Raw genomic sequence first — 19,006 nt, 5'->3', positions numbered from 1 at the left:
TCATATTATTCCCATATTATTCCCCATAATATTCCCATTCATATTATTCCCATTCCCATTTTCCCAATTACATAATTATTCATATAATTACGTAATTGACATGAAGTACATTATTCATATAATGATGACTTATGAATTGTATTAACATTCATTTATGCACGGTGGTCAAGTGGTTAGCGCAAAGACCTCACAGCTCGGAGACTGGAGTTCAATCCCACCCTCGGCCATCTCTATGTGGAGTTTACATATTAACCCTGTTTTTTTTCCAGGTACTCCGGTTTCCTCCAAAACATTCCAAAAACATGCTAGGCTAATTGGAGACTCCAAATTGTCCATAGGTATGAATGTGAGTGTGAATGGTTGTTTGTCTATATGTGCCCTGTGATTGGCTGGCCACCAGTCCAGTCCGGGATGTTTTTTGACGCGACACAATATTATTGTCAACATTTTAAATAACATTATTATTTTATAGTTTGAGCCTAAAAAAAATCTGTTATGTGTTTTTAACATTATTAGAGCTCTCCAGACTATAGCACCCCTATATTCACCTTGACACTGATATTACTCCATACAGCAGACATTTAAGACATAAATAAGACGCGTGGGCTGCACGGCGGTCGAGTGGTTAGCGCGCAGACCCGAGTTCAATTCCACGCTCGGCTATATCTGTGTGGAGTTTTCATGTTCTCTGCTTTCCTCCCACATTCCAAAAAACATGCTAGGTGGGGGCAAGGAAGGCGTCTCGGCGGCGGCGGCGGAATATCGTAACTCAAACACAACGTGACGTGATGTAATAAAACAGCGTCCGTGTGTTGTAATAGAATTTCCACGCCGTGCAAAGCTAAATCACATAGCATTTAGGTGAGGTTGTCATAGCAACAACATGAACGCCTCACTCTTGTCAGGTAGGAGTAGAGTAGCACTCGATGAAGCGTAAGGAAATAAGTGGACATGAATGATTCAAGGGCAAGCTCTTTTCCCATGTAAAGACCAAAGAGCACCAACACATATTCCTATTCCATACGCACGTATCCGCGTATTCCGCGTATTCCGTGTTGTGTTTTTAATATCTCATGGTGTTCCACATAAAAGTACGTTTTGAGAGCCCACAGCAGATAGATTGGGAACACTCAGGGGTCACATTGGAGCAGGACTGTTATTTCTCTTCATTAGTGTAACTACTGCACGCTACACAACCACTCCGAGGCTCGCATCCGTGTGTGTCTCCAGACAATCTTTACTGCCAGATTGCTCCGACTGCTCGTGGCGAGCGGCCGTGCCGCCCGTGCAATCCGACCGCTAATAACAGAGGAACATCACGGAGGGAAGAAGGCCGGAATTGATAAAAGTCCATCTCCAGACGCACAAAGCATCAAATCGACTGTTTGTGTTGTGTCAGGGAATGGAAGCTGGGAATGGAAGCTGGGAATGGAAGGTGTCGTTCCCAACCCAAAATGTGCACATCAACTTAGCCATGCTAGCCCCCCCGTTTGGTACACTTTCTTAAGTTTAGAAAAAGTCAATTGGAGAGGCTAACTGCTTAACTCTGTAGCTTGTCCCTGCACTGATCCCGTAGCCTGAGCAATGTGATGTCAACAAAGCACAACTATAGGGGTGTTATTTTGCATGTAGAGGGCTCTAATAATGTTAATTTACCTGTATGTAAATGAGGGGCAACTGTAACTTGTGAGTCTATAGCATGTCTCATTTTCTCTTATTAGTAGTGTGAGTGTAAAGTTGACTGTAGGGGTGTTACTTCATGTCTACGGTGCTCTAATAACGTTTCAGAGGTTGTAAACAACAAAAATATTCTATTTATGAAGACGGACTCTGGTAACACTTTATATTAAGGGACACAAAATGACAGTAGTTGATGAGGAATGAACCTACCCAACCTTAACCACTACTTAACTTTTAGTTAATCAGTAACTACTCTAAATGTATGTGCTTTAGTCAATAGTTCCTCATCAGTTCCTCATTAGTTGCTCAGTAACCACTCTAAATGCATGTGCCTTAGACATCAGTACCTCATTAGTCCCTCAGTAACTACTCTAAATGTATGTGCCTTAGTCATCACTTCATCAGTTTCTCAGTAACTACTCTAAATGCACATGCCTTAGTCATCAGTACCTCATTAGTTCCTCAGTAACTACTCTAAATGTATGTGCTTTCGTCAATAGTTCCTCATCAGTTCCTAAGTAACCACTCTAAATGCATGTGCCTTAGTCATCAGTACCTCATCAGTACCTCAGTAACTACTCTAAATGTATGTGCTTTCGTCAATAGTTCCTCATCAGTTCCTCATTAGTTGCTCAGTAACTACTCTAAATGTATGTGCTTTAGTCATTAGTTCCTCATCAGGTCCTCAGTAACTACTCTAAATGTATGTGCCTTAGTCATTAGTTCCTCATCAGTTCCTCATTAACTACTCTAAATGTATGTGCCTTAGTCATTAGTTCCTCATTAGTTCCTCAATAACTACTCTAAATGTATGTGCCTTAGTCATCAGTTCCTCATCAGTTCCTCAATAACTACTCTAAATGTATGTGCCTTAGTCATCAGTTCCTCATCAGTTCCTCAATAACTACTCTAAATGTATGTGCCTTAGTCATCAGTTCCTCAATAACTACTCTAAATGTATGTGCCTTAGTCATTAGTTCCTCATTAGTTCCTCAATAACTACTCTAAATGTATGTGCCTTAGTCATCAGTTCCTCATCAGTTCCTCAATAACTACTCTAAATGTATGTGCCTTAGTCATTAGTTCCTCAATAACTACTCTAAATGTATGTGCCTTAGTCATTAGCTCCTCATCAGTTCCTCAATAACTACTCTAAATGTATGTGCCTTAGTCATTAGTTCCTCATTAGTTCCTCAATAACTACTCTAAATGTATGTGCCTTAGTCATTAGTTCCTCATCAGTTCCTCAATAACTACTCTAAATGTATGTGCCTTAGTCATTAGTTCCTCAATAACTACTCTAAATGTATGTGCCTTAGTCATTAGCTCCTCATCAGTTCCTCAATAACTACTCTAAATGTATGTGCCTTAGTCATTAGCTCCTCATCAGTTCCTCAATAACTACTCTAAATGTATGTGCCTTAGTCATTAGTTCCTCATCAGTAACTACTGTACTTTTGTGTACCCTGTTGTAAAGTGAGAGCAATTAACGGTGCTTAATGAGGGATTACTGTATTACTGTAAAATGAGAGCTATTATGGTTTCCACGACCATAACTTGGTCCTATGCTGCACTTCCTGATTATGTTGTGCCGTCATGATAAAGATTTTATGACGCACTCGGTCTGCTTAACGATGGCGGCACGCTCTAATAAAAGCTAATAAGTTTTTCATGTGCTTAACGACAAGGGCTCTAAGTGATGTCGCTGGATGTGTCGTACAGCATACGGCTTAATTTCATACACGCATTGGACTCAGCTCCTGTTGATTATTTCATAAAACTAATTAAAGTCTGACGTGCGCTCATTTTCTTTTTATTAGCTGCAACAACCATTAGCGTTACCCAACTCTTCCATCCGCGCTGCTTCCGGAGAACCCCGCTGACTGCCTCACGTCGGGTTCATGGTCCGAGTCCCATCTCATGTTGAACGGCTCTTCATTTAGATGCCAAACCCCCGTTTCCCTCATGAGATGATTAAGCACAATCTGCATTGCTTCATGAATATATATTGCCAGGCGGTGTCCCGGAAAATGGAGTGTGTCAGTGTCTTATGGTGTCTGTTTAGACCCCCCTGATCCCATCCCAAAATGTGTGCCGGTGTAAATGGAACCGCATATAAACACACACTCGTCTGTGCTAACGGCCGAGGATAAGCGCAGTAATCAATTAGTTAAGAAATGGAACTGAATTGAATCGCACTACTTGGCTGCAACCAGCGGAGGCGCTGTTGAGTAACCTTACAGGACGCGCTTCGCTGGTTGGGACCGGAAGCCACGCCCTCTGCATTTCCTGTATTTCCTCCTGCTGCCTCTGTGAGTACGTAAGCTACGCTGAATTAACGCATGTGCTGTCAGCTAATGGTAGCAGTTGGGCAAAGTTTAGCTACTAATGTTAGCTATCACTGAATGTAGAATAAATTATGAGAGTAACGTCGAAATATGATGGAAATAAAGTCCAAATATTACAAGAAAAATAAACTATTTTAAAATATCCTTCCGATTTATCAATGGAAAAAGTCAACATGAGCGGTTGTCAACATAACCAAAACTAGCCGTTACTTGCTCGTCGACTGTGTACGTCAACGCTGACTTAAAAGGCCACTTTCAGCAATAAAATCAACGCGTCGGAATCGGTCGACTTAAACGAGCCGTCAACATAAACGGGACGGACGTGGAGCAAATTGATTCCCATGATCGTCCCCAAGATGCCTCGTGCAAGCGCGGAATACAAAACGCACATGGAGCCCGTTCGTGGTCACGGACTCAAAGCTAAGCTAAAGCTAAAGCCGTCGCCTGCCTGGCTTTTATTTCCTCACAAACATCTCATTTGTGCTCAGTGAAGCAAAGTGGCTGCAAAGGAAGCTTCCCTTGTCTTGTTAATGAGAAAACTAGCGAGCTCAGCGGCCTGACTGTAAACACGCAGTCATCAGCAGTCAGCCGCAACCCCGTTTCGCTTTCATTTGCCTCTTTTTCCGGGGAAAACAACTCCAGCTTTTCCTGGAGGTGTCACCAAAACGTCTTCCTTTACAAATGGAGTTGATGCAATGCACATAAAATGGGAACTATTAGCATACGGTGCTGTTGCTGTCAAGTCTCAGCCAGGGAGTGGGATATCTCAGCTTTGTGCAAAGCGTATTATTACTATCGACTTTTTATCCTTACAGTATACTTTTCCTAAAATGACATCTTTGTTTTGTTTGTTCTCATTATATGAGACAGCCCTGCTCTACACCAAACTCCTCGGAGCATGCCAGCACGATGCCGATATTTCTCCCACCAAACCAAGACGAAGCCAAGTCATTCATGAATGGGTAAAGAGATGGAACCACAAAAAAAAATTATATTTTTTTAGCACTTAGCCAAGTGTGTAGAAATGTGTGATTAGGATGCATTGATCGATGCCTCAGTGGATGGCGTCGTGTGGAGATAAGACTTTCTTCTGAGAGCAGGCCCAACACACACACACACACACACACACACACACACACACACACACACACACACACGGACATAAACAAGTATTTGGCTGGTGACACCATTTTTGCTACCTCCGCTTTCAAGTGTAAAAAACTGTTCGACAAAGTGTAAACGACAGCAACATCCAAGAACAGGAAAGGCAGACTTTGCCAGGAATGGGATGGAACCCTCGGACCGGTTGGCAACATAAGGGAACGTGAGACTGAAGCAGTCATTGCCATTGGGATAGTTGATGCTAAGTATGCCGTGTCAGCACTTCATGAAGACGAGCGGCAGGCGGAGACGTGGCAAAGCCTCTCCAGGGAGGAAACTCCCAGCCATCACTAATGGCCTCCAGACTTTCACAATAAAGTACCACATTGTTATGGTTACTACCAAGTCATTATTCCACAATCTGTGGAAATGGATGGCACATAAAACGGCAGTAACTCTCCCAAGATGAACGCCATATTTGGGGAAGGAAAGCTGGAATGTTTTATTTCAACTCCAGTGTGGTGCCACATAACTACTCTAAATGTACGTGTCACAGTCATTAGTTCCTCGTTAACTACTCTAAATGTATGTGCCTCAGTCATTAGTTCCTCATTAACAACTCTAAATGTATGTGCCTCAGTCATTAGTTCCTCATTAGATCATCATTAGTTCCTCATTAACTACTCTAAATGTATGTGCCTCAGTCATTAGTTCCTCATTAGATCATCATTAGTTCCTCATTAACTACTCTAAATGTGTCTTGGTCATCAGTTCCTCAGTAACTACTCTAAATATATGTGCCTCAGTCATAATTTCCTCATTAGTTCCTCATTAACTACTCTAAATATATGTGCCTCAGTCATCAGTTCCTCAGTAACTACTCTAAATGTTCGTGCCTCAGTCATTAGTTCCTCATTAACTACTCTAAATGTGTCTTAGTCATCAGTTCCTCAGTAACTACTCTAAATATATGTGCCTCAGTCATCAGTTCCTCAGTAACTACTCTAAATGTTTGTGCCTCAGTCATTAGTTCCTCATTAACTACTCTAAATGTGTCTTAGTCATCAGTTCCTCAGTAACTACTCTAAATATATGTGCCTCAGTCATAATTTCCTCATTAGTTCCTCATTAACTACTCTAAATATATGTGCCTCAGTCATCAGTTCCTCAGTAACTACTCTAAATGTTTGTGCCTCAGTCATTAGTTCCTCATTAACTACTCTAAATGTGTCTTAGTCATCAGTTCCTCAGTAACTACTCTAAATATACGGGCCTCAGTCATTAGTTCTTCATTAACTACTCTAAATGTGTCTTAGTCATCAGTTCCTCAGTAACTACTCTAAATATATGTGCCTCAGTCATAATTTCCTCATTAGTTCCTCATTAACTACTCTAAATATATGTGCCTCAGTCATCAGTTCCTCAGTAACTACTCTAAATGTTTGTGCCTCAGTCATTAGTTCCTCATTAACTACTCTAAATGTGTCTTAGTCATCAGTTCCTCAGTAACTACTCCAAATATACGGGCCTCAGTCATTAGTTCTTCATTAACTACTCTAAATGTATGTGCCTTATCCAACTATTCTAAATGTGTCTTAGTCATCAGTTCCTCATTACTTCCTCAGAAACTACTCTAAATGTACAGTATGTGCCTTCGTCATTAATTCGTCAGGAACTACTCTAAATATATGTCCCTTTGTCGTTAGTTCCTCAGTAACTACTCAGAATGTATGCGCCTTAGCCATTAGTTCATTGGCAACTACTCTACAGTGGTGTCCCTTAGTAATTATTTCCTCATTAACTACTCTAAATGTAAAAGCCTTAATAATTAGTTCCTCTGTAACTACTAAATGTATGTGCCTTAGTCATTAGCTGATCAGTAACTACTCTAAATGTGCCTTATCCATTAGTTCATCAGCAACTACTGTATATTGACGTGCCTTAGTCATTAGTTCCTCAATAACTACTCCGTGTGTGTATCTCAGCCATTAGTTCTTCAGTAACTACTCTAAATGTATGTGGCTTAGACATTTGTTCCCCAGTAACTACTCTAAATGTAAAAGCTTTAGTCATTAGTTCCTCACTCCTGTATTTTTGTGTGCCTTATAGTAAAGTGATGCATGTTGTAATTACAGCAGCACTCGTGCAGCCACAGGCCACGGCGCTGTCACTCGTATGTAATGGTGTTACTCGCTGTCGCTGTGTGCTGACTGATAGTAAAAGTGTAGGGCCTGCATTGTAAGGGATCCCAGGTTGATTCCTAATGGTCCCATGAGACGGCGTGTAATAAAATGGGCAACAAACCAATTTTGCTTGGCTGGTAAATATGAATGTGTGTGCGTGTGATTGTGTTGGAATGAGTTAGCCTTGGGGGTCTCTTCCTGTCACTGCCATGCTTTCTTCCCATCAGTCTCCAGGGAAACAGGCGGGAAGAGGCACAGGAGACCATTGTCACCTGAGCGGGATAAACACACACGGCCATATTTACCCTACAGAAGTTGAACCTAAACCCGAGAGGAACCACGCCAACACGAGTATGTCCTAGCGACACACACACACACGCACACACGCACACACACACACGCCATTATGAACACTCAATTGAATCCAGACAAAGAGAGTGTGCACACACGGGTGCCCTGATGGGTGCTAGCTAAGGCCATAAAGTAGAAGTACACACACAGGAGATGGGAATGTTTACCATGCAGGCGGGTGATGGGGACTCAAACACGTAAAGATGGAGATGATGAGCAGGTATGGAGACCCGAGGGTTGCTTCCAACTCCCCCAGAAAATAATACAGTGGCAGCTGCCGACTTGAACTCCCCCGTGATTTGGGTGGCGCGCCCAGCGAGATGCTGGAAGAAAGATCCGGAAAGGTCGCCCAGGAAATGCGAGAAATGTCATGGAAGCAGTGTGACGGAAAAATGGAGCAGGGACGTGACTCGGAAGGAGAGGGGGGGGGGCGTGGGGTCGGTGGGAGGCAATTAAAGGAACCTGCTGGGCACGGAGGTTGAGACGTATTTAAGACTCAGGGCAGGAACATAAGCACACTCTTTCTAGGAAAACTGAACTTTTTGGGAATGCTGCCCATCATCCACAGTTTCTCTTTTCTGGGCACTCCGAAATATAAAAACAGATGAAAATGAATGGAATAGGAAACACATACTTGCTTCCTAGTTCCTCAGTAACTACTCTACTCATTAGTTCCTCATTCATTTATCATAACTACTCTAAATTAATGTGCTTTAGTTCCCAGTAACTACTCTCCTCATTAGTGCCTCAGTAACTACTCAAAGTGTATGTGCATTAGTTCCTCAGTAACCACTCTACTCATTAGTTCTTCAGTAACTACTCAAAATTGATGTGCCTTAGTTCCTCAGTAACTACTCTACTCATTAGTATGTCATTAACTACTCTAAATGTATGTGCCTTAGTTCCTTAGTAACTACTCTACCCATTAGTTCCTCAGTAACTACTCTACCCATTAGTTCCTCAGTAACTACTCTACCCATTAGTTCCTCAGTAATTACTCTTCCCATTAGTTCCTCAGTAACTACTCTTCCCATTAGTTCCTCTGTAACTACTCTACCCATTAGTTCCTCAGTAACTACTCTACTCATTAGTTCCTCAGTAACTACTCTAAATGTATGTGCCTTATTTCCCCAGTAACTGCTCTACTCGTTACTTCATCAGCAACTACTCTAAATTTACATGCCTTTGTTAATCAGTAACTACTCTACTCATTAGTTCCTCAATAACTACTCTAAATAGATGTGCATTAGTTCCTCAGTAACTACTCTACTCATTAGTTAGTCACTAACTACTCTAAATATATGTGCCTTAGTTCCTCAGTAACTACTCTACTCATTAGTCCCTCAGCAACTACTCTAAACGTATGTGCCTTAGTTCCGCAGTAACCATTGCATTTTCGTGTACCTTAATGTAAAGTGAGAGTTAATAGAGTGAATATTGAAAGAGTTAATAGCGGCCTCTGTAGGCGGCACAGGCGTGTCCCATTACGTGCAGTAATGAGCTGTCTCTTTTTATCTCTTTGGATATCTTTAGAACGCACAGAAAAGGCAAAGATGTCTCACATAAAAGATGGGCAAAATTCCCCCAAAAGCTTTCCTTGAAGGTGGTGTCGGCACTGGTACAGCTGCTGGCTGGGCATCCTCCTCTTCAAAAATCCCAAGCTTACCCAAACGAGTCCGCAGCAAGTCATGTGACACAGCTCCTTTCCGGGAGTTGTCAGCGGTGGGTGCAATAATGTGAGAAGGAACACAACACGCAGAAAAATAATAGCAGCGTGTTGATGATGTAAACAAGCATGCGGACCATCTAGCCGGGCGCAGCACGCCAGCAAATATTGCGTGTTGACAGGACGTGGAGGGCAATTTGTCCACCTTCACACATTGGAAAGTTTTTGGCCAGGAATTATGTCACGCTCACCCAGGGGTGCCCAAACTTTTTCCACACGGGGACTTAAACTGAAAGGATGCGGTTTGGAGAGTTCAGAGTTCCAGGAATAAGTGACTTTATGTAAAGAAGGATTCCATAATAATAACCAGAACATCTTCATAGTCGGAGCATAGAAAACCTGTTTATGACTTTATGACCATTATTAGAGACCTGTAGACATGAAATAACACCCCTATAATCACCTGTACACTATTATTCTTTGTTTACACCACAATGCACGGGCCATTTCGAAATAAGGAGTAACTAATCACAAAGGGGTTACTGTAAAGACAGCTGTGGGTTATTATTACTTATTAGCATTTTTGCTCTATTTTAATTTTATTTAATTTTGTTTTTTATTTCCATGTACACAGACACAAACATCGATGACCAATCTGTCTAAATCTGTATTCACTTCCCTTTTGCATTTCATTATTGCACATGTGTGCCTTAGACTGGCCACAATAAAAGGCCCCTCACTCCATCTTCACCTCTTTGCATAACCAGGGGGTGCAAAAAAAAGTCAAACATACATGGAAAAATCGGCGGTAATTTTACAAGAATAAAATCAAAATATGACTAGAAAAAAGTTATCAAATTCCTCATTAAAGTACATATTTCTACTTCAAAGAAGACAATACTATTGCAATTACCTTTGCCTTAAAAAATACAAATTGTATTCTTTTTTCAAAATGCCATTTTTTTTCCCCATGATTTTTTCTACCAAAACAAACGGACGTAGCCGAGCGATCGTAACGGGATTCCATGAAAGCGAAAGTGAAAGTGTGAACACAGCCTTAAAGTGACAGGCAGGAAGGAAGGAAGGCAGGAAGGAAGCTGCTGCTAATCACGGATGTTGCTGATGAGAAACCTGCGTTGGTCAGGTGACATCAGCTGTGAGTTCCCCCAGATTAGCAGACCCGGCGTGGTGGCCCGGCGGGCGTGGGGGACGTGGGGGGGGCGTATTGACCTGACAGTCATCAAAGGTGAGGGGATGGGCTCCTGTTTTTGGTAGGCTCCATGTTTATGTCTTGAAAGATCAGCCCAAATGGTCTAAAATGGCCGCTACGACTAAAAAATGGCTGAGGTTGAGTCCATTGTCCATAATCATGGACCCCGCCTTGGCCACATCATTAGGTACTGAACAAATAAAACCTCTGTAAAGTGAGTATAATTATCTTTGCATAAGCCAAATGTATTTGTATCGGATGTCATGATCCAGTGGCTGAGTGGGTGCCCTTTGTGTCCTCAACACACCCTCTTTAATTCCATTCTTATTCTTCATCTCTATTTTTGGACGCCACATGGAGCAGCTGGACCTACTCGACAACAATAAGACATTAATGAATAAAAAAAAAAACACAAGAGCGCGGTGCGGTGTGCCGTGCATTGGCAGTAAACACTAATATTTAGTGTAAAGGGACGCACACGTATCCGATGGCTCCAATCCCACGCCCTCGCTAGCTGTCAATACACAACATAGAATATAGCACCTCCATTTAGTGTGGAGATGCTTTAGAGCGCTGGTGGGGGGGTGGGGGGTGGTGGACAGCGGCGCATATGGGTGAGTGATTATCAATATTCAATAGCTGGAATTATTGCAGTCAACACACCCTCCTCCTCCCAGCCGCCGCCGCCACCGCCGCCACCCGGGTTGCTTGAAGCGCCTCGCATGCTATCTAGTATCCCATTTTACGCTCTCCCACACCGCTGATCTCCGTCCATCTGTCACAACAACCTGCGGCCTTCTTTCCACATCATTTATCCAGGTGAACGCCTGCGGGAGACAAACAAGTCTCCCAAGTATGAGCGGTTTTACATGCCCTCGTTTAAAGCGGGTGCGGGATCAGCTCTTCCTGGAAAATTACCATCAAATTACCAGCTCTGTTAGCTAAGAAATGCAAAACTGGAAATAAAAACATTCACAAATGGATGGAAATCATGTCAGGTCAATACAAAGGGCCGGAAATTAGCATAGTAGCTTGAAGTTAAAATATGAAATGTTACCATGAACGCACCTGCTGTTGCTACGCGGTTACAGTATGGACGTCAACGTTTTAGCGGGTGTTTTAATCGTGTGCTTTCTAAGCAGAATAGGTGAACTGACTCTTTTTAGCTGTTTTTATATCTTTAGAATTCACTTGGTTCACGTTGGATGACGGGATCAATTAAAAAAAATGCGCTGTTCCTTTAAGAAAGGTGCAAAACTCCCAGTGCGAACCACATAATAAAAATCACACCTTTCATTCATTTTCTACCGGGTGCTGGAGCCTATCCCAGCTGTCTTTGGGCGAGAGGCGGGTTACACCCCGGACTGGTGGCCAGCCAATCACAGGGCACATATAGACAAACAACCATTCACACTCACATTCATACCTATGGACAATTTGGAGTCGCTAATTAACCTAGCATGTTTTTGGAATGTGGGAGGAAACCGGAGTACCCGGAGAAAACCCACGCATGCACGGGGAGAACATGCAAACTCCACACAGAGATGGCCGAGAGTGGAATTGAACCCTGGTCTCCAAAAAAAAAAAATCACACCTCAGAACAGGTAATTTCCCACCACAACAACAATAAACTACCATTTTTATGAAACTAACTGTAATTTATAGAGTGCCCGCAAGCCATGCTGGGTAGTCCAGCGTAAATGTTACCGTTCAAATTAGCGCCCAGGAAACATCGAGATGTTTGTTGAATCACCTGTGCAGGTTCTAAGACGCTACCGCTGAACGAAAGATGAACCAACACCGATGATTAACTCCACAACTAATTAACTCCATCAGGCGAAGCAACTGGAGATCGTAACGTAAGCGAGATAAGTCGGATGAAATAAAACCTGCTGCCTGATACAACGTGGAGGAAACGGCTCAGATGTGACAGTTTTGGCGAGCTGCCCGCAGATCGAGGCTAACGTTTGAACATCCATTTGAACATCCTCTAATTCATGCCTGTCAATCACATCGTATTGATAGGCCCGGGCTTCCCGATTTCCGATGTGCACGGCATCGCTCGTAGCTTAAGAGCCTCAATCAGGCTTTTTGATTATCGCCTCCCTGTGCCTTTCATTTCTCTCCTTCCATAGCACCCCCCACTTCTTTGACGCCCACTGGAGGAGCGGAGAGAGAGAGCGAGAAAGCGAGAGAGAGAGAGAGAGAGGGCAGAAGAAAGCAGGCCAAATAAAGAAGACAGTTGGAATAGAAAAGAGACAGAGATGACACAAAGGGCGACCGGGAGAAGGACCGGAGATGTATTGAGACTATTAATGAAAGGGACAGTGGGAGAAAGCGGACAGAAATGTGGAACGCTTGGGGAAATGTTCTTTGGAATAACCAAAATGGATCAAAATGTCCACTCCTCAAAACGCCAGATGGAAGACGACAGACACGCCCCCTCGGCACAATGGACCCGTGCACATCACCAACCGGCCTTAGCAGCGATGCGTACGGCGGCCATGCTTCCCCTTTATTATCTGAGCCTCATCCGACCTTTTGTGCTAAGTGACGCTAAAACAAAGAGCAGGACAAGGACGGAGCGAGAGGAGCCAAAATAAACAGCCAATAGCTGCTAGGGGCCCATTCATCTTATTACACCCACCATCACACACACCCACCATCACACACACCCACCATCACCCACACCCACCATCACACACACCCACCATCACACACACCCACCATCACACACACCCACCATCACACACACCCACCATCACACACACCCACCATCACACACACCCACCATCACACCCACCCACCATCACACCCACCCACCATCACACCCACCCACCATCACACACACCCACCATCACACACACCCACCATCACACACACCCACCATCACACACACCCACCATCACACACACAAACCATCACACACACCCACCATCACACACACCCACCATCACACACACCCACCATCACACACACCCACCATCACACACACCCACCATCACACACACCCACCATCCCCACCATCACACACACCCACCATCACACACACCCACCATCACACACACCCATCATCACACACACCCACCATCACACACACCCACCATCACACACACCCACCATCACACACACCCACCAGACGCTGGCCTCCTGCTGATCATCTACAACGGCCACCCCTCGTCCTCTTTATCACTACGTTACATCACAGTCCACAGACCTCCTGCGGCCTGAACGCCGGAGTCTAGCAAAGCTGTGTAGACCACAGGTGGAACGGAATCCATCGCTTGCACCTTTACTTGTTACTTTGGCCAGGGACTAAGGACCATGGCCCATAAAGGACTGGGATTTTTCTTTGTTGACGTGCTTTTACACCATTGGTGCATATTTGATTTTGGAGGACCTCATGACTAAGGCATACCAATTTAGAGTAGTTACTGAGGAACTGATGAAGAACTCATCAGTAGAGTAGTTACTGAGGAACTAATGAGGAGAGTAGTTACTGAGGAACTAATGACTAGACTAGTTACTGAGGAACTAATGAGTAGAGTAGTTACTGAGGAACTAATGAGTAGAGTAGTTACTGAGGAACTAATGAGTAGAGTAGTTACTGAGGAACTAATGAGTAGAGCAGCTACTGAGGAACTGATGAAGAACTAATGAGGAACTAATGACTAGACTAGTTACTGAGGAACTAATGAGTAGAGTAGTTACTGAGGACCTAATGAAGAACTAATGAGGAACTAATGACTAGACTAGTTACTGAGGAACTAATGAGTAGAGTAGTTACTGAAGCACTAATGAACAACTAATGAGGAACTAATGAGTAGAGTAGTTACTGAGGACCTAATGAAGAACTAATGAGGAACTAATGTGTAGAGTAGTTACTGAGGAACTAATGAGTAGAGTAGTTACTGAGGAACTAATGTGTGGACTAGTGACTGAGGAACTAATGAAGAACTAAGGAGGAACTAATATGTAGAGTAGTGACTGAGGAACTAATGAAGAACTAATGAGTATTGGACCAGCTGGCTGTATGGGCAGCATGCATCTACCATGCATCTACCCAGCATCTACCATGCATCTACCCAGCATCTACCATGCATCTACCCAGCATCTACCATGCATCTACCATGCATCTACCCAGCATCTACCATGCATCTACCAAGCATCTACCATGCATCTACCCAGCATCTACCCAGCATCTACCCAGCATCTACCCAGCATCTACCATGCATCTACCATGCATCAACCCAGCATCTACCCAGCATCTACCATGCATCTACCATGCATCTACCATGCATCTACCCAGCATCTACCCAGCATCTACCCAGCATCTACCCAGCATCTACCCAGCATCTACCATGCATCTACCCAGCATCTACCCAGCATCTACCATGCATCTACCCAGCATCTACCATGCATCTACCATGCATCTACCCAGCATCTACCCAGCATCTACCCAGCATCTACCCAGCATCTACCATGCATCTACCCAGCATCTACCCAGCATCTACCCAGTATCTACCATGCATCTACCCAGCATCTACCCAGCATCTACCCAGCATCTACCCAGCATCTACCCAGGATCTACCCAGCATCTACCCAGCATCTACCCAGCATCTACCCAGCATCTACCCAGCATCTACCCAGCATCTACCATGCATCTACCCAGCATCTACCCAGCATCTACCATGCATCTACCCAGCATCTACCCAGCATCTACCCAGCATCTACCCAGCATCTACCCAGCATCTACCCAGAACGCTGCTACAGAAAGACAATAAAACTCTTTACACAAATCTTCCTTCCAGTGAGTAACAATCGAAAATAAAAAGTGTGCACTTTGACAGTAAATACTGGCTAATACTGCCATGCTTTTATATTGAAGCTCACTTTGCACTGAACAGGAAGTCCGCGTGTTGGGGGGGGGGGGCATTTTAATATTGCATCACTTGACAGAAGTTATGTTGCTGTTGTCCCAGCAACCTCCTTGGATTTGCTCCAATCACATACAGACCTAGCTTTCCCCGTCAATCACATCAGTGCCCTCCCCCTCTCCAAGCGACCAACAGACACGCACTCTGGAAACGGACCGCAGGCACCCTGCCCTGAGCTGAATCCCCAAAGCCAGTCCGGGGGTGCCAAATAGAGCAAAAGGTACAATGAGTAAAACCCAACACCATGACACCAACAACCAAAAATATATTTTGTATCATCGTACTAATTTAGGGGTGGATCCTGTCCAGGTTCACAGCCAAGACTAGGGATCTTGGACTCCAAAGGAATGATGACCACTGATGTACAGTATGTCGCCTTCGACTTCAGGAATTCTGGGCCCCATACCACACCTCTATTTCGGGGGAGTCCCTCTCAGTCACGGGCCCCTGGAATTGTCCAAAGGCCGCCCCTCCAAGCCCCACACAGTCTTTGTGGGACATCTCTGCCACTTCACCTCTCCCTTGCATCCCAAACCCCAAGCCAGGTGACCCAGCTAGCTAGCGTCAATCTAACAATGGAGCCTACGTTTCCCATGATGCAACCCAACTGGGGTATTTCATAGAACATGGTACCCCGAGTAGCTATGAGAGGGACCTAAAATTCCTGAAATGGAAATGGAAAATTCCAAAGTAGGAAGCAGCAGAAGACTTCACAGGAGGTGCAGCAGCTTCAGAAAAATAAAGACAAACACGCCCCCCCAAATTTTCTAAGCTAGCATCAGTTATGTCAAAGACAGGACAAATGGACTAGTTCCATAAACGTGTTAGAACGTCTTACCTTGGTGTACACGCCCCATGACAGCTCCGTCTCGATCACCATGACGACGATGCCAAACATCCCGAATATGAGGGCGTAGTCGCTCAACCGCTTCCTCTTCTCAAACAGCGCCCTCCGATGGCCCAGTTTGTAGCCAATGTTTTGGTTCTTCCGTTTGGGAGCCTTGGAAGTGCTCGCCCGAGCCCCGGTGCCCACCGTCCCGGCCCCCGCCTGGCCGCCGCCGGCGCCCCTCCCCGGCTGCGCCCGTCTGCTCTCCACCAGCGCGTGGTTCTGGTGGTAGATGGACATCTGGTTGGACGCGGTGTCGCTGATGTCATATCCTGCTCTGGGGTACGGCGAGTCTTCTTTGGATGAAATGACGATCTCTGGGGGGCTCTGGAGAGGCGCTTGGTTCGTGGAGGACTGGGTCACCAAGGAGGTAGGAGGGGCTTCTCGCTGCCGGTCGTGACCCCCGCTCGCCGTCGCTCCGGCAACAGCGGAAACGCCGCCCTCTTTGGTCTCGCTGCTGCTGTCCGATTCGATTAGGTTCCTTCGGGAAGCGCTGAGGCGACTCAGCGGTTTCATGACCCCTCCCGTGTACTTACAGGAACTCATGGCGATCTCCGTGAACGGGTTGCTGTCCCGGCGGTGCACAAGGGGGCTGGCCTGTCGGTGCTTGCACGCCCGCTCTCTGTCCCGCTCCCGGTCCCGCTCCATGGAGGGCGAGTGGGAGGAGTAAAAGAGGGCGTTGTAGATGGGCGAGTTGTCCCCGCTGAGGCTGTGCTGCGAGCCCAAGCAGGACGACAACGGGGTGCTGGTCGGGTGCAGGGCGTTGGGAATGGGCGGCGGACCCGCCGAGGCCAGCTTGGGGATGGAAGCCGGAGGCAAGGTGGGCGTGGCGGCGGGAGACGGCGACGGATTGCTGCCGTTGAGGCGGCTCAGGCCGGACGCCGTCATGTGGTTGGAGTGATTGGACCCCGGCTGGGCGCCCGGGGCCACGGGGACGGGAATGCCAGCCAGCGGGAGGAGGAAACGCTGGTCTTCGTCCTCGCTCCCTCCGAGGAGAGCCAGGCTCAGAGAGGGGGGCGGCTCCATGGTCACGGATGTGGCCACGGACGTACCTGTCTGGAGACCAAAGAATTCATTAAAGAGATCACATGACCGTCGTGGTCCAGGAAGACATTTGTCATGAAATGTCATTCCCGTTTAGGCAGCCGGGAGCCGGGATGAAAGCAGGAAGCTACTTTTGGATGACATAACCAGACACCTCTCGTGTATGGATGTTGCCCACCTACCTCTCGTCTCCCGGTCCCCCCAGATCTAACGCGTTGGATCACTTGGCACCAGGATGAAGACTTTTTTTTTTTTCATGTTGTCACAGCCATGCCGTCCTCTTCCTCTCTCTCTCTCTCTTTCTCTCCCCCCTCTCGCCCCCGTTCATGAGGCTTCCTCCACAGGTCCTCCTCGCCAAGCCGCCTCTCGAGCTTTGCGCACGGCGTCCGACGCTCCCAACACCGCCTCCTCTTCCTCCTCCTCCTCGCTCGACGCGCTCACTCTGCGTCCTTCCCCATCCCGGGCGAGCGGTCCACGGGGCCCACTGTGACGCCGCCGCCGCCGGACACGCTCGGTGGCGGATGAGGAGCCATGGCGAGGTGCGGGGCGGGGCGGGATCCGTCAACCTGTGGCTGGCCGCGCGTTCTCCCCCCCCCTCCTCACTCCGCCCGGGATTAAAAAAAAAAGGCAAGGCGCCCCGATAATGTGCGCCGCTGCACGTCAATGTGCGCACAGAGATTGAATATGTGCGCTTGCACTCGATCGCAGCTCCGCTCGGACGTGGATGCGCGTCTCCCGTCTCTCACTCTCTCCTCCAACTTCTCTCCCTCCTCACCCCGCCCCCGCGGTGCCGTCCGCTCCCATTGGATGGAGGCAGAGACGCGCTCCAAACAGGTGGCCTATATCCATCTGTGGATGTGGATGTGGATGTGACGGGGAAATACGTGCTCCAAAAACACCACATCGCCTTTTACTTGACCACAATTCATTTGTGCGCAAATATAAAGCCGTTACCTATTTGCATATGCAGAAATATTGCATTAAAACATCGGAATATTGTAGTTACATTAAATGGCATAAAAAATGTTCATTATGCCGGTATGCTGGAGCCTATCCCAGCTGTCTTTTAACGAGAGGCAGGGTGGATGTTAGTGTTTTGTGTACTCCTATACGACGATGTTTTAGGGCCACATTAAAAAAATTCATCAAACATTTTGAGTTTTAGGTCCGGAATTTACAAAAAAAACGTCATAATATTAGCTTTGCCCAAGGTCAAAGGTCACCTAAGTCGCCCGTTTTCCCAGCTGTCTCAGGCAATGCCTGTTAAAACTTAAATTAAGTCCTACATTAACGACAAAAAAAATCGTAACTTTATGTTATGCACACAGAATGAAATCTCGCGATACTTGCACATTTTTTTTTTTGGGCGGGGCAGATTTTCCAAATTAAATGGCAAGCTAACTGTTAATTGGTTCTAGAACGTTTCCTGGCTAGAAAATGTGTTAACATTTTGGGATGTCTGGAACGGATTAACTGGATTTACATTATTTTCTATGGGAAAAGTTGTTTTGGTTAAAGTCCATTTTGGTTTGAGTCGGATTTACTATGACTTTAACCAAGGCAGCGCTGTATGTGGCATCTACAGTGTTTAAGGAAATGA

At 45.7% G+C, this 19,006-nt stretch overlaps 1 protein-coding gene across 2 annotated transcripts in view; it reads right to left on the bottom strand.

Annotated features, from left to right (window-relative positions):
- The window catches only part of kcnn3 (potassium intermediate/small conductance calcium-activated channel, subfamily N, member 3), a 58,388-nt gene extending 40,220 nt beyond the window's left edge, over positions 1-18,168 (bottom strand). The window contains exons 1-2 of one of the 2 annotated variants that reach the window (XM_058084838.2): positions 17,589-18,168; positions 16,315-17,418 (exon numbers count right to left, since the gene is read on the bottom strand). In XM_058084838.2, coding sequence (XP_057940821.2) covers positions 16,315-17,388 — 1,074 coding nt within the window. In that variant the 5' untranslated portion in view covers positions 17,389-17,418; positions 17,589-18,168. Of the gene's footprint in view, positions 1-16,314 lie in introns of both variants that reach the window. The other variant, XM_058084836.2, reaches the window with a different exon arrangement.
- Positions 18,169-19,006: the final 838 nt, after the last annotated feature.

Source organism: Doryrhamphus excisus, linkage group LG17 (genome assembly GCF_037039965.1).
Source record: "Doryrhamphus excisus strain RoL-2023G ecotype Guam linkage group LG17, RoL_Dexc_Guam_v1.1, whole genome shotgun sequence".
Taxonomy (NCBI): domain Eukaryota; kingdom Metazoa; phylum Chordata; class Actinopteri; order Syngnathiformes; family Syngnathidae; genus Doryrhamphus; species Doryrhamphus excisus.
This window is presented reverse-complemented; position numbering and strand designations above follow the sequence as displayed.